General features: G+C 63.9%; 1 protein-coding gene across 1 annotated transcript; it reads right to left on the bottom strand.

Annotated features, from left to right (window-relative positions):
• Positions 1–5476: 5476 nt before the first annotated feature.
• RPP25 (ribonuclease P and MRP subunit p25) lies at positions 5477–6116 on the bottom strand. Its single transcript, XM_026068370.1, has one exon. It carries the CDS (start codon positions 6101–6103, stop codon positions 5477–5479), a length of 627 nt encoding a protein of 208 aa, XP_025924155.1. The 5' UTR covers positions 6104–6116.
• Between the last annotated feature and the right edge of the window lie 8288 nt (positions 6117–14404).

Below are 14404 nucleotides of genomic sequence, written 5' to 3' on the forward strand. Positions count from 1 at the left end.
CTGAGGCGACCGCGCGCGCCGCAGCGGGGGAGGGGAGGGGAGGGAAGGGGGTGGGGCGGCGGCTACGGCGGCGCCGCGGGGACAAACCGGCCCCGCCACGTGACCCGCGGGGGAGGCGGGAAGCGCCGCAAGGGGGCGGGGCTTGGCGGGCCGCGAGGAGGCCGCCGGCGGCGGCCATTTTGTGTCCCGCCGCCGCCCCGCCGCGTGTGCGGAGCGGCCGCGCGGGCCGGGCCTGGGCGCCAGAGGGCCCCTTCGCTAATAGAAGCCCGTAGCGGCGTCTCTCCGCACGCCTCGCGCCGCCCTAAGGCTCTGGGCTGCGAGTGCGGTGCCCCTTGTAGCCGTGCGGCGCGGGGCCGGCGGTTGCGGGGAGGGTCGCGCCTCGGCGGGGCCGCCGCGGCCGGGCCGGCTCAGAAGGGGCTCGCCGGGCTCGCTCTGCCTCGCGCCCCCGGGAACGGCCGCCGCCGGCAGCATGTGCGGCGCCGCGGTGTGCCGCTCGGAGCCGGGCAGGAGGCGAGGCCTGGCCAGCGCCCCAGCGTCTCGGCAGCTGCGTTAGCGCAGGAGCATCTTTGCCTCGCGGTGGGCGGCAGCGGCTTGTGCTGGCAGGCGCTGGGCCGGAGCCAGGCCCTCGCTCTGAGCGCAGCGGGCGTGCTGAGGCACAGGCCAAAGGCACAGGCCCAAAACCGTCGCAGCCAGCAGGACCCGCATCCACTTGGTGTCAAAGGCTTTCAGTGCCTGAGCAGTGCAGTGGCCAAGTCCGAGTATGTTTCCAACCTGGGCTCCTCGTGTCTGCTGTTACCCTGGCCACGGCTCATCCATTTGGCCATCCATTTCCCGCCTGCACGGGGGAAAGGAAAGGGAGAAACCCCTGCCCTGCCCTTTTTCTCCCTCAGAACCACAACAAGGCAGTCTGGATTCCCCAAAAGAATTCAGCTCTTACTGAGCCCTGCAGTCATGTGCGCACAAGTCGGTCAGTCAGCGCATGCCTGCCTCTGAGGCGTGTCCAGGTGGGCATGCGTGTGCTGCCTCACTGCGCGCTGCGTGAGTGCAAGACCCTCAGCCCTGCCCCACTGGCAGAACAACTCCTTCAGCAGCGCCAAGTCTATAAACACCCCAGCCAGGTGGCCTGGACTTGTGGCACCCGGCTGCCACGTGTCTGAACATGCCACTGTCACGTGTGCTGAGGTGCAGGCACGGCCCCTGCACAGGATCCCACGCGTGTCCCCTTGCAGGTCAGGAGAGGGGCCGATCCTACAGCTTGTGGGAGAGCGGAGGGGTGGGATGTGGCCTGGTCTGACTGACGACCCTCTGTCTGTGCTCCTTACAAAGTGTCCGGGGCCTCCCTGTCCCTGGGCCATCCGGGACGCTGTTGGGAGGATGACGAGACAGGCCTTTCCAGCAACCTTCCCTGAAGCCAGACAAACCCTCCTGGGGACACGAGCAGATCCACGCTGCTGGAGGGCCCCGTGCGTGCCCACCAGCCGTCACCATGGGCACCTCTGTGATACTCGCCCCGGCTGATGCAGACATGCCTGGGTGACGTTTCCCTCCCAGCTATGGCCCCAAGTCTCTCTGCAAACCATCATCAACCTGGGGGCTGAAATGGGACCTTGTCCCTGCGGTCTCATCACTGCCTACCACCAACCAGGACAAGGGAAAATCACCTCACATCTTCTGGGGAAACTAGCCCCCAGTCCGGCCGTGGTGCGATATCCCGCAGCGCCAAGGCTTTCCATGGCTCTGACCAGAGGAGCTGGTGAAAGCAGCAGCCGGTCACCTTGGCGCGGAGGTGGCCACGTCAGCGTGCCGGTTCATCAGCGCCAGGATCGCGGCCCCCGTCACCTCACTGAGTCAGTCCCCAGCCTCTTCGCCCTGACTGCAGGTTGCTGTCAGCCTCCGACACCCACCGCTCCCGGACGCCGCGGGAGGCCGGCACAGAGCTGACCCTGTCCAACACGCCGGACACTGCCGCGCTCACAAAATGACCCTGCACATTATTTTTCGGGGGCACCTGGGGCTCCGACTCCAGAGAGCAGCACGAGATCACCACGCTGGTTTCGCTCGCAGCGTCCCTTAGTACCCCATGGAGCCAGATGCCATCAAGCTACTTTTAAATGCTTCATATTTTGGGTTACAGTCTTTTTTTTTTTTTTTAACTATTTTCTCATGCGGGGAACCCTTGGTACACAGCCAGCAGAGCGAGGAGTTTGAAATCCCCAGGCTCCTGTTGCCTCCAAGATTGGAAATTGCCTGCATATAAAATCAATTAAAAATAATTTTGAACATTAACAAAATAATAAGGAGAAATGACTGATTTTTTTTCTCTCTCTCCTTGTTCTTCTCCTTGCTGGGAGCAATGTGAGATGGCAGCAGGGGGCAGGGCGGGCTGGGGAGGGAGGTGAAGGGCTGGCAGCTCTCAGCTGTGCAGCTGCGAATGTCTTTATGCTTCGATCAAAGTGTTTACTGAGCAGTGAGATGTCTCTATCGACCTGCCTGACGCTGGAGAACGATGTCGAGCACAAGTGACGCGAGTTGAGAGGGTCTCAGCCAGGTACCAAGATGAATACGGGCCACAGACTTCATCCCCATCATGCCTAACGTAGAAGGTAAGAAACTAAGGGCTGGACTAGGACGGCGATGAGTACGGGACGGATGCGTGGAGGGATGGACACGTAAAGACCAGGTATTTAAGTGCTGGAGTGCCATGACGAGCAAGTGCGGGACAGGCAGACGGCTGGACGGTGGGTCGGCCAGCGGTGCGTGGGGTGGGGAGAGCAAAAGAGGGGCCACGCGGAGCAGCCCGGGGCTCTGCCGCCACCGTGCTGGGGCCGTGCCGCCTGGCCCGAGCCTGCTCGGCTCCTCGCCCCCGGCGCTGCGCTGGGCGCACCGCGCTTCCCAGCTCCACTTCCTGCACGCGCCTTGTCTTCCCTCGCCTCCCCGGGCCCTCCGCACCCTGCCGGGACGCCCGGGCTGCGCTTCACTCGCTCTGTCTCCGCGGACGTGCCCAGCTCTTATTGACAGGCTCCGCTCGTCCGCTGGAAAAGCATCTGTCATCTCTTGTGGAGGTGTCAGAGCGGCACCAGCCAGCACAAATTAAACCCATCCATCAGTTTGGCTCCCTCTGCCCGTTAGTTGGGCAGAGAATTGGCAAAAAAGTGGAGGGGAGGATGCCGGGACCAGAAGAGTTTTGGGGGAGGAAGAACAAGGATTTGGGATCATTGCACGGGGAGGAGCGGGGCAGCAGGCTGCCGTATTGCTGTATTTGCCAGCAGCCAGGATAAGCCTGACTCAAGGGCCACCTCGCAAACCTGCAGGGATGGTTTGGGACAGCGCTTCTCAGAAGGTTTGATTTATTCACATTTTTTGGCACAGGATGCATTCAGAGGAAGAGTTGGTGCCGCTGTGGGGTATGAACGCAAAGGAGGAGCCGCAAAGCTTTCCCAGACCCCTCTCCTTGGAGAGACGGGGAATGGTCATCTCCCAAGGCACAAAGTATCTCCAGCCCCAAAGTCGTGCCTCTGCTGGCCCACAAAAATCCCGAGTGCTCCGGAGGAGCCCCTCACGCTGCGGATCGCTGGGGCAGGGTTTTCTCAGCATAATTTCTCCCACGAGTCCCAAAGCACTGAGAACTTTTTTCTGCATCAAAACAGGGAGACTTAAATGTCAAAAGGAGCAAAGGAGCTCCGTGCAGTTACAGCCCCACGGCCCCTGCTCTACCTGTCCCCAAAATACATCTTTTGACATCTTCAGAGCTGCCCAGAGGTGGGCGAGCAGAGGTCTGGGGAGGAGAGGGAGGCTGCACTCTTATTCACCCAAGACATAAAGGCTGGGTCTTTAACAGAGCAGGGGACTGACCCTGAAAACCAGCTCCCAAGCTAGGGGAAGCTTCCCCATCCCGTTACGCGTATCGCGACGCCCTTCATTAGCCTGATTTAGCACGGGAAGCTGTGAGAGATGCTGGGCTGAGCCCGCTGGGGCGAGGARCTCTGCCGATACCCGCGCAGGGCTGGCTCTGCGAAGGCTCGTCGGCCCGAGCCCTCGCAAACTCGTGGCTCCCTCAGCGAGCGGCCCGGCCCCCGGGTCCCAGCAAGGCTCGGCTCTGGGACCTGCTGGGTCCCCTCCACTATTCACGCCAACCCCCTCTTTGTCCCCGCCTGGAAAAAGAAAAGAGCACAAAAATAATAATAAAAAGAACGACAGTGAGGAATTAATATTCAATTACACGGCGGCAGATAAGTGAAATGAGTCAATCTGCGGCAGGGCAGATAAGCGCAAGCCTCGGCCCGGAGGAGCAGCCGCCTGCCGGGGGAGATAGCAAGGTCATGGCGAAACAAACCGGCTCCTTGCTTCCTCCACCCCCTCCTCCTCCTCGCTGCCCCCTTTGGTGCCCTCCCAGCCGGCTCCCGCGCCGGCGCCCCGGCTCCGGGCCATGGCTCTGCCCAGGCGGCGCGGAGCAGCTCCAGCTGTTGGGGAGCAGAGCGCGGAAGAACGACAATCACAGAAAAACAGCTGCCGGGGAGGAAGGAGCGGCGGCGGCTTCGGCTCCACGGATGCCCCTGGGCCGGAGCTGGCGGAGGGCGAGAGCTGGCTGCGCGGCGGGAGGAGAGGACGACCCGGCTGCTTGTTTGGGTGTTTTATTCGGGATGATTCACAGAGCCATGAGGCGCCGAGCCCGGCATTAATAAACCTGACAGCTCCTCTCCGGGTGTGACTGAAGCAGTTCRGATAATGAAGGTGTTGCTCCGAGGGGCTTCGAGCAAAGCCGTCTCTCCCGGTGTCGGAGACGTCTCGATGTGCTTCGGCGACAGCCGGCCGCCRGGTCCCGCCGGAGCGGTGGCCGGCCCCTGCTCCGGCGCCCGAAACGCGAAGGCTGCTCCCGCTCCCACACTGGGGAGCTAGCCCGCTGCGAGAGCCCCCTGCCCCGCGCACCGGCCCCCGGAAAGGCTGCCCCATGGACGGACGGATGGAGGACCAAAGCCACGGCAAGTCCCTGCGGCGGCGGCTCCGCTTTCACCTTGGGCAAGAGCGCTGCCTGCTCCCTGCGTTTCCAGCCAGCAGCCCGCAGAGACCCTGTGCCCTGGGGCGCCGGGAGCTCAGCGCTGAGACCCGAGCAACTCGCCGCCCTTGTGGTTAGCACAAGGCCAGCCTAACCGGTTTCCGAGGCAGGGGGAAAAAGTTTGGAAAGGGATGATTTTCCCGCACACCGGCACGCCGCGGCCCCCGTCCCGGCCGTTCAAGCGGAGAGCTGGCGGGGGAGAGGGGGAGGCGTCCCGCGGCAGGCTGCTCGCCCCGCCGTCCCCGTCCCCGTCCCCGTCCCCGGCGGCAGCGCGGGCGAGCGGGGCGCTCGGGGGAGCCCGCAGCTCCGCCCTGCCTTTAGCGACGGCAAAGCGGCCAGAACCCTCGCGTGCCCCCCGCCTCCCGCCTCCCGCCCGCGCACGCCCCGTGCGGCCGGCGCCCCGGGGAGGGGGCGCGAGGGCGCTCAGGGGCGCTGCTGCGGCTGGGGGCCGGCGGGGGCCGGTACCTGCGCCTTCTTGCTGGCCAGCTCGTCGCGGGGGGGCGGCAGGGCCCTCTTGAGCCCCTTGGCGGAGGAGCCGGGCGCCTCGGCCGCCGGCTGGCTSCCCTCCGCCCGCGGGCCCTCGCCGGGCTCCGGCGGCTGGTAGCCCGTCTGGGTGGGATCCAGGGGGTCCCGCGAGAGCAGGATGCAGATGGAGGGCACGTTCTTGTGGACGGTGAGGCGCTGCGCCGCGCTGCCGGGCAGCGGGTCCTTGTTCTCCCACACCTCCAGCAGGGTCTTGTAGCGTACCTTGGTGACCTGGTGAAGGCCTCCCAGCTTCCGCTTCATGATCTCCACGCAGGTGATGGTCTTGGTGACCGCCCGGCCGCAGCCGCTGAAGACGATCTGCCGGCTGCCCTTCAGCTCCATCTGGGCCATGGCGAAGCCCATCAGGTTCCTGATCTTGCTGCCCTCCTTCACTTTCATCTCCACCACGCCGGGCGGCAGGTCGGGGAAGGGCAAGGGGCTCTCCTCCTCCGACGTCCTGACCTTTCGGAAGTTCTCCATCCGGGACTGGGCGACGGGCTTGGACCCCCCTCCTCCGGCAGCCATGCCTCGGCCCTCGCCGGCGGGGAGCGCGGATCCGCCGGGGYGCCTAGAGCCCGGGGACCATGACACGGGTCGCTGCGCCGCCTGCCCGGCTCCAGCCCAGCCCCGAGGAGGCTGAGGTCAACGCGGCGCCCCCGGGACCCCCGGCCCCAGCCCTGTCCTCGCCCAGGCGCCGGGGGGCTGGCTGCCAAGGAGCTCGGCGGCTGTGCCGGAGCCCGTCGCCCGGGGAGGCAGCGCTGCTGGGTGCCCCCGGCGTCCTCCCGGCGGGGCTGGCGGCCGGCGCCGGCACCCGGCGATGCCCGGGCTCCTCCGCTCCCGCTGCAGCGCTCGCTTCTGCTGCTCTTTGCTTCATTCTGGACTTCAGCAGCCCCCAGAGCTGTTGTGTGTAATTAGCAGATCCTCCCCCTCGCCCTCCCCTTCCTCCCCTCCTCCTCCTCCTCCTCCTCCCCTCGCTCAGCCTCCCATCCCGGCGCCCGGCTCGGGGCTCCATCCCTTCCCAGCGCCGCTTCCCTCCCGCCCAGAGCCGGAGCAGGCGAAGGGGAGGCAGCCGGGAGCGGAGGGAAGGGGAGGGAAGGACGGAGGCTGCAAGGGAGCGGGAAGCTCGCTGCCGGCTCCCGGCGCTGCCCGAGTCCTGCCCCTTAAAGCGAACCTGGTCGCTTCTCCCGGCGGCCGCTCGCTCAAGGACGCCGAGCGCGGATGGCCGCGGAGCGCGGGTGGCCACCGCGCCTGCCCCCGGCCGCCTCCGCTCCCGGCCCTCGCTCGCCGTGGGGGAAGCCGGAGCCGTCCCGCGGGGCCGCGGAGAGCCGGGAGACGAGAGCGAGGGGCCCCCCGTGCCCCAGGGCTCCCGCGTCCCGGCCGCCGCTCGCGCTCCGGGCTGCCCCGTGCCGCGGGTGGTGAATCCTGGCAGCTGGCATCGCAGCCGTGCCTGCAAGCGAGCGGGCGGCGGGAGCCGGGGCATGCACCGAGCGCGTCGGGGCTCTGCGCTCCGGGAGCACCGGGCAGCCAGCAGCCTCGGCACTGACTGCGACGGGGCAGCGTGGACAACGCAGGGGGACCGGGCCGGGCGCCRGGGAGCCCCTGGGTCTCTCCCGGGACGGAACGGCCCACGGCCGCCGGCCAGGCGAAGCCACCGGCTCGCAGCGGCCCTGGGGGCACCAAGGGAGCAACGAGGGCCCGAAACATTTCCCCTGCCCGAGGCCGGCCCCTCGGCTGCCCCGTCCCCTCTCGGCGTGCCCGTCCCCCCCTCTGCCCCCGGCGCCCGCCCAGGGATCAGTGCACAGTGGAAAGCCATCCCGAGTATTGCCTTGCACTCCAATCTTATCGGCCTCTGGGGCCCTGGATTGTTTTCACCCTGGCAGGGCTTGAAAAATACATTAATAAATCAATTGATCTGATGCCGCTGTAGTTGCAGCCTGTGGGATGGCAGGTCCCGGCCGGTCCCCTCCCAACCCGGACAGCTCTGGGGTCCCCACACAACCCTCCCAAGCTGGGGCTCCAAGTGCCAGGGCTTCRGGACGCCCCAGGGACCCAGGTTCGGGGAGGGGGCAGAGCCTAGCGGCGAGGTCCAGAGGGAGAAGGCTGCTGCAGCTCCCGGGCCGGGTTCGGCGCAGCGCTGGCGTCCAGCTTCCGTGGGACAGGACACCCCATCGGAGAGCGGCGCCCCGTCGTGCGACGGGCTGCAAAACCCATGGCACGGGAGATCCCCTCTGCCAGAAGCCAGCCGGCACCCAAACCGGCCGGCGACCGGACCCCTTTGGCGCAGCGGGGAAACCGAGGCAGGGAACGTGACGCCGTTGGGCCAGGCTCACACGCGGCGGCGGCAGCGGCGACGGCTTCAGGCTTTGAGCACCGGCTAAGTCCCGCCCGGCGCTATGCRGTAGTGAGCTCGCCTAGACGCTACGTTTCCAACACGAATCGCTCGCTCGCCCTGGGAAACACAATGTTGTTTTTCCCCCCTTACATGTGATGAATATTTGTGACAGTCTTGCATAAGCCGCTCGGCTCCTTTCTCCGGCAGCCTGGCACGGATTAAGCCTCTCATGGAAATTGCTGCCTTTAAGAGATGCATCTTCAGGCTGAAAGACTAGGAAAATAAATGGGCAGGATTTTGGCAACCATTCACAGAACRTATCAGCTCGGAATAAAGGACTGGGAAAGCTGAGGCAGCTCTCATTAACTTTGCACATAAACTTTATAGGCGTGGAAATAAAAAAATCTCGATAAGCGATTAAACAGCTCCAGAAACGCATTGCTTCAGCACAAAAGCCACGTGTCTTTCGGGGGCCCGGCGCGCTGGGCTGCTCGGGGCGGCCGCGGGGCGCTTCGGGGCCRGGCTCGCAGCAGGATGAGCCCCTGGTGCTGAGCCAGCCCCCCCAGGGCTTCCTCGGCCAGGACCAGCTCCCGCCGCCCGCGGCGCGTGTTTTGGGCGCAGCGTGGCGTCGGGGCGCGCCGCGCCGGCTGGATGCCGCATCCCAGGCGGCTTCCCCCCCTCTAATTGCTGCTTAACGAACTCGGCTCGTTGCAGCCTCCTAAATGGAGGCAGACGAGGCGCAATCACGCTAAAGAGCTTCCGCAGCACGAAAAGGGTTCTGGCGGGCGCGCTCCCCCCGCGGCGACGGCTGCGGCGGGGGGCATTAATGGCAGGGTCCCGCTTTTCCTCGGCGGCGCTTAAAATGTAAATGCATTTCATTATTAGCAACTCCGCTGCTAATTACCATCCGAAGCCATTCATTACCCTGTCAGCTTATTTGTTGGAGGACGACGGAGCGGATGGGTTATTGCGAGCGCAGGAAGAGCTGCGGCGAGCTCATCCACTAAGAGCGGCGGAGCGGGAGAGGGGAGCGGAGCGGGGCCGCGGGAGCGAGCGGGGAGTCGATTAAAATGCAGACGAGGCAGATGGTGAGAGCGGGATGGAGAAACGAGGAGCGAAGCGACACGTCGGGAGGCTGCGGGAGCCGGCGGCGCTCCGGGGATGCGGAGGGAGGAGGGACGGGGAGCGCAAGCGGTTGCGGAGCCAGAGGCGACGGTGGCCTGGGCCGAGACTGGCAGGGGGAAAAATGGAAACATATTCCTAACGGGGAGCGGCGGCGGGGAGCAGCGGGCCGTAACCCGAGCGCCTGCCCTCCGCCTGCCCTCTCTATAGTTTCTTTCCCGGGAGATGCGGGCGTCGTTCGGAAAGTGGCAGCACCCGATACAAGGAAAGTGGCCGTGCCGCCGTCCATCTCTGCGTCACATCGCCCCGTCTCAGGTCTCAGGCGCTCATCACGTTGCACCCGGCCGGCGCGCGGCCGCGTTGCAGCTCCGCGCGGGAGCCGGGACGGACCTGCGGGGCGCCACGGCCGCAGCCCCTGCCCCGGGGCGAGGGGAGGTGGAGCGGCAGAGCGTGCCGTGCCCGCAGGGCTGGGCAGCGGCGGCAGCCCCGGGGCCCCGCGTCCAGCTCGGGCGCGCTGCCGTCAGCCAGAGCAAAGGCTCGTGCAGCAGCGGGGGAAGCCAAAGCCGCGTCCGAGCTGCCAGGGCAAGGGTAACCCACGGACGCGTCTGCCGAGAGGATGCGGGGCCGGAGCAGAGGCCGTGCTGCCGAGGGGCTGTGTGCGTTTGGGGGGTCCAAAACCACCCGCAAACCGAACGGGGCTGGGACCGGCAGGGCAGGAACCACGGGCACGAGCCCACACGTCAGCAAAGCTGCCGTCCACCCCAGGCCTAGCAGAGGCTGGTTCCTGCACGCTCAGGAGGGAAAGCCCTCAGCAGTAGCACCAGCTGAGGGCACTGCTGTCCCCATGGGGCTGGGCAGGTGCTGAGCTCCCCAGCACAGGAACAGGAGGGATAGCTTAGGAGGGACCTCCCAGGCTCCTGAGGGCACTAATATGTCTTAATGATCCTGACCAGCCTCACCTGGGGCCTCCACCCACCCACCCTCAGTGCCCATTTAAGCTCAGTCCATGGCCATCAGCCCTTACCTAAGCTGTGCTGCAGGAGTGCTGGGCTCCAGCTTGGCTGCAGCTGTGCTTAGCTAGAGACACTGCTGATCTGGACCCCAACCTGTGGGCTGGCTTTCTAGCCTGGCTTTGGCTCTGCCTCCTCACCCTGGGCTTGCTGTTGATCTGAGCTTTTAGCTGCTCCCTGGGGTCTGTTCTGCTTGCCCTGCTCAGGGCTGGTCCCTGGGTGGTGAAGCTCCTGCCCTCCCTGGCCCTGAGGGAGCTGCTGGCCCTTGCTGTGCCCTGGCAGAGTTGGCATTAGCCTTCCCCTGAGGACCACAGTGGAAATGACCCTTTCTCAGACACCTTGAACCAAAGGTAAGTACCCRAAGTGCAGAAAGAATTTGGGTTTGAGCTCCTATGTGCTCCCTAGAGACAAGCAGGGTGACTCCAGCTCTGGACTGGAAGAAGGACCAAGCCAGCCTGACTGGGCAGAGCACCCCAAGGAATCAGTGAAGGCCCAGCTGTCCTCTAGATCCCATGGTGGCTTTGGACATGACCAACCCCTCTAAGAAGCCCTTGTTGAGAAAGAAGAGCTTTCCAACTGCTCCAGAAGGGAAGTCCTGGGGGAGTGCAAAATGTAAAGACAGAAGCAGGCTGAGGTTGGGAAAGGAGTGGAGATGCCAGTGGGTGTGTGTAAGATGTGCCTAGAAGGAATATGGCTGGGAAGGACTCCTGTGACCACTTGCTTGTCTGTTCTGCCACCTTTCTACTGCAAAAGGGGCTGATCACCCTGATCCCCTGGGTGAATGCCTCCTAAGAGGGCTTTTCTTTCTAAAACAAACACCCCAGCCAAAATGCCCCCTCCCACCATCAACATCTCCCAATCCTGGTCTGTGCAAAAAGAAACTGGTCTTCCAGGTATGTCCTGGCAGCAGCAGGGCTCTCCTGCCCCTGGAGAAGATCCCTTTGCTCCTGGTCAGCCCTTGTTCAGCTTCCTGCAGAGAAACCAGCCCCTCCACCTCTCCCTGGGCCCACTTGCCTGAGGGTGTGCGGTGCTGCAGGACAGGGTGCATTGCTTTCTTGTGTCCCCAAAGGCTCCCAGGCACCCGCCACCTCTCCCGGCATCATGGGGCAGTGGGCCACATGGGGGAGGACATGGGTGCAGGTGGAGCTCAGTGACAGCTGGTCACAGGAGTGCTGTTCCCTGCAGAGGGAGAGCTTTGCAAACCGTCACCCTCTAGAAGATGTTCAGTTGTACCCAGCAGATGGGGAGCTCTGGAGGCTGCAGGGGGGCCGGCACGCCTGCTTTCCCGGACTTGGAGTTGCAGCAACCCATCTGCATGTGATCATGCCCTGAAACACTGAAAACAGCAGCATCTCCTCCATGCCAAACCCCCCAAAGGTGCTGGATTGCTGCAGCCCCTTTCATGCTCCTTCTGACCAGGGAGGCCACTGGGGCCACCCTGGGGCAAAGGCAAGTGCTGCTGCCATAACATCATGGGGCCGGTTTCCAGGTGAAACATCCAGCCCCGGCTGGGTAGGGGAAGGAATATGGCTCAAACGCAAGGGAATATTGTATCTAAGCAAGCTGCTATACTGAGACCTTGGTTGCTTTTCCTCTAAAGCCTGCAGGCAGAGAGAAATTTGGTGGTGCTGGGGTGGCGATGGGGCTCTGCAGGCTGGCAGTCTGCAAAGCCTAACCGCGGGGTAAGAGGAACAGCAGAATGGAAACAGATGGTGGGATGGGCAGGTATGGGAGACCGGGGAGGCAGGCGAAGCAGCAGGTAGGAAGTGAATCCGGATCGGAGAAAGCACAAGAGAAATGAAAGAGAGAGGGGAGACAAAGCAGTTTCTGTGGTCCTGGGCCTAGCAAAGCCACCTCGCTGCCGATTTGCAGGGAAATCTGGAAAAAAGCCAAGTTTCTGCTGACAGATCCCTCCGCAGGGAGCGGTGCAGGTCTCGGGGTGCTCGTGCCCAGCCCCGAACCACAGCGCTGTGCTCTGCGGAGGGAGGCGCAGGGCACGCAGATGCGCGCCAGCGCGGCGCTCGGTCTCAGAGCACCCCCGTGAGGTCTCAGCCGTGCTGCGGGGCCTGGGTGAGCAGTGGTGCTTGGCGAGCGTAAGGATCTGCTGCTGAGCACCCTTGTTTGATTGCTTCTAACGCTTCTGCCTGTTTCTTTCCTGCTACTGCATGCAGGGCTGACCTAAACGCACGGGGGTGTCACACTTCAGGGAACAACAGCTCAGACCTTGGACCCTTGGCTGCTGAAGGCAATTTTAGCAGACAACTGTGGGCAGTGGTCTGCCTGGGGCCCCTGCTAATGATGCTGAGGATGCAGGATGCTGCCTGCAGAGTCCCCCTCGCATAGCTGGGGGCTTGGGCTGGTTTGGGACGTCTCGTGCCCCCTTTGGGAGCTGACAGTGCCATGGTTTTGTCTGTCCTGTCCCACCTGTGTGAGTCACTCTGGTCACCTCCCTACCTGGGTGTCCTCTGGCTCCTGCCCCATCCTTCAGCTGGTGCCACCACCTCTTAGCAGCTCCCATCCATGCTCTCTCCTCTGCTTTGGCCTGGGGGTAGGCTGCCCCTTGGTTTTGGCAGGCCCTTGTTTTATGGGTGTTCTCCAGAGCTGCAGGTTGGGGTGCTGGGATCTGGGTGAGCTGCTGATCCAGGTGCCATTGCCACCCAGACAGGCCTTCTGCTGCAGGAGGCCCTCTGGGTGCCATCCCCCCCTTGCTGCTCACACCAGTCGCCTGATCCAGCTACACATCTCAAGTCTATCCCAGAGCTTAGCTGCCCTGAGTGTTGGGTGGATCCCAAACTCTTCTCCGATTCCCCCCTGCCTTTTCCTTTTCCCCCTGCTGTGGTGCTCTTGGCTCCCAGCTAGGTCACTTCCCCCCCCCTTTTTTGTAGGATTGCCATCTAAGCAGTGCTCCCCCCAGCCCCACGGCCCTTGGTGATTCTGACTAAGTGCAGTGCTTTGCGCTTCCCCTTGTTTTATTGCATGCTATTTTTTCCGGACCATTTCTCCAATTTGTCAAGGTCGTGTTGAATTCTAACCTATTCCTGCAAACTGCCATTGCCCCAGCTGGGCATCGCTGGCAAATTTAATCAGCTTATTCTCTGCCCTTCATCCGAGCCATTAAGGACTGCATGGAGCAGCACCAGCTGCGAGGCAGGCAGCTGTGGAAACCCACGCGGCGTGTCCATCCCGCCGGGCAGGCTGCGGGGGACAGCTGGCTTCAGACCAGCCCAGGACAGCGGGTAATTTTCTGCTCACAGAAGGAAGGAATATGGGATTTCTGACATCCCAGAGAGCAGCCCTGCAGCCTGGCTGAGAGATGGAGAAAGCAATGGCACCACGGCTCCTCCACTAGCCCCAGGARCGGGGCTGGGGACAACCCCAGGGAGAAGTGCTGCCTATGGGATCTCCAGCACACTTGCTGCAGCACCTGGCTTTTTTTAGGCTGTTTTCTCATCAAAACGCTGGCTTCCTTGACCTTGCTTGCCTGAGATAAAAACAGCCTGCTCCCTGCAAACACAAACTCCTGCGGCAGCCTCTCAGCCGGGAGCGCAACCCTCCCAGATCTCTCCCGTTTCTGCCCTTTGCATCAAGCCTGTGCACCAAGTGGGCAGGGCTGGTGGTTTCCATGCGGGAGCACTGCGGAGGTGCAAGGTGCTGTGCATCTCCCAGGGAAGCAGGCTGCAGAGCTGCCCGGCAATGCGTGTGTGTGAACGTGTGATGTGTGTGCTACCAGCAGCTGCCTGAGCAGCTCCACTGTGCTTGGTTAAAGGCTTAAAGGTGGCTTAAAAAAATAGTGATAGTCACAAAACATTGCATAAATCCACAGGGGTGGGGAGACAGGCATCGTACGGAGCTGATGGCGGTATGAGCATGCATGGAGGGGCCCCCAAATCTGCCCCTGTCAGCAGGGCCAGCAGGATCCCAACCGCCTGCTGCGTGCAGGCAGCTGCCCCCACCCAGGCTGCCTGCCGGGCACCCAGTCCCAGCTGGGTGCTGTCCCGCTGGAGCTGACCCATGGAGAATTCCCGGGCCCCATATGGAGCCTGCTGCGCCCCTGCCCCAGGAAGAGCCCTGTGTGCCCCATAGAGAGTCTCTGCTGCTCCATGTGGAGCCTGCCAAACCCCTGCCCCATAGAGGGTCTCCTTGACCCATATGGAGCCTGCCAAACCCCTGCCCCGTAGAGGGTCTCCCCGACCCTTGTGGAGCTCACCCTCCCGCTCCCCATAGAGGGTCTCCCCTGCCTCCTATGGAGCCCCGCCCCGGCCCCATGCCCCGCCCCTCTCGCGGGTGGCTCCGCCCCGCGGCGCCGGCGGCAGCAGGACCCTGGACAGCGGCGCGCGGCGGCTCTCGCGAGAGCGCGGGGCC

Source organism: Apteryx rowi, unplaced genomic scaffold, assembly GCF_003343035.1.
Source record: "Apteryx rowi isolate R43461 unplaced genomic scaffold, aptRow1 scaffold_27, whole genome shotgun sequence".
Taxonomy (NCBI): Eukaryota; Metazoa; Chordata; class Aves; order Apterygiformes; family Apterygidae; genus Apteryx; species Apteryx rowi.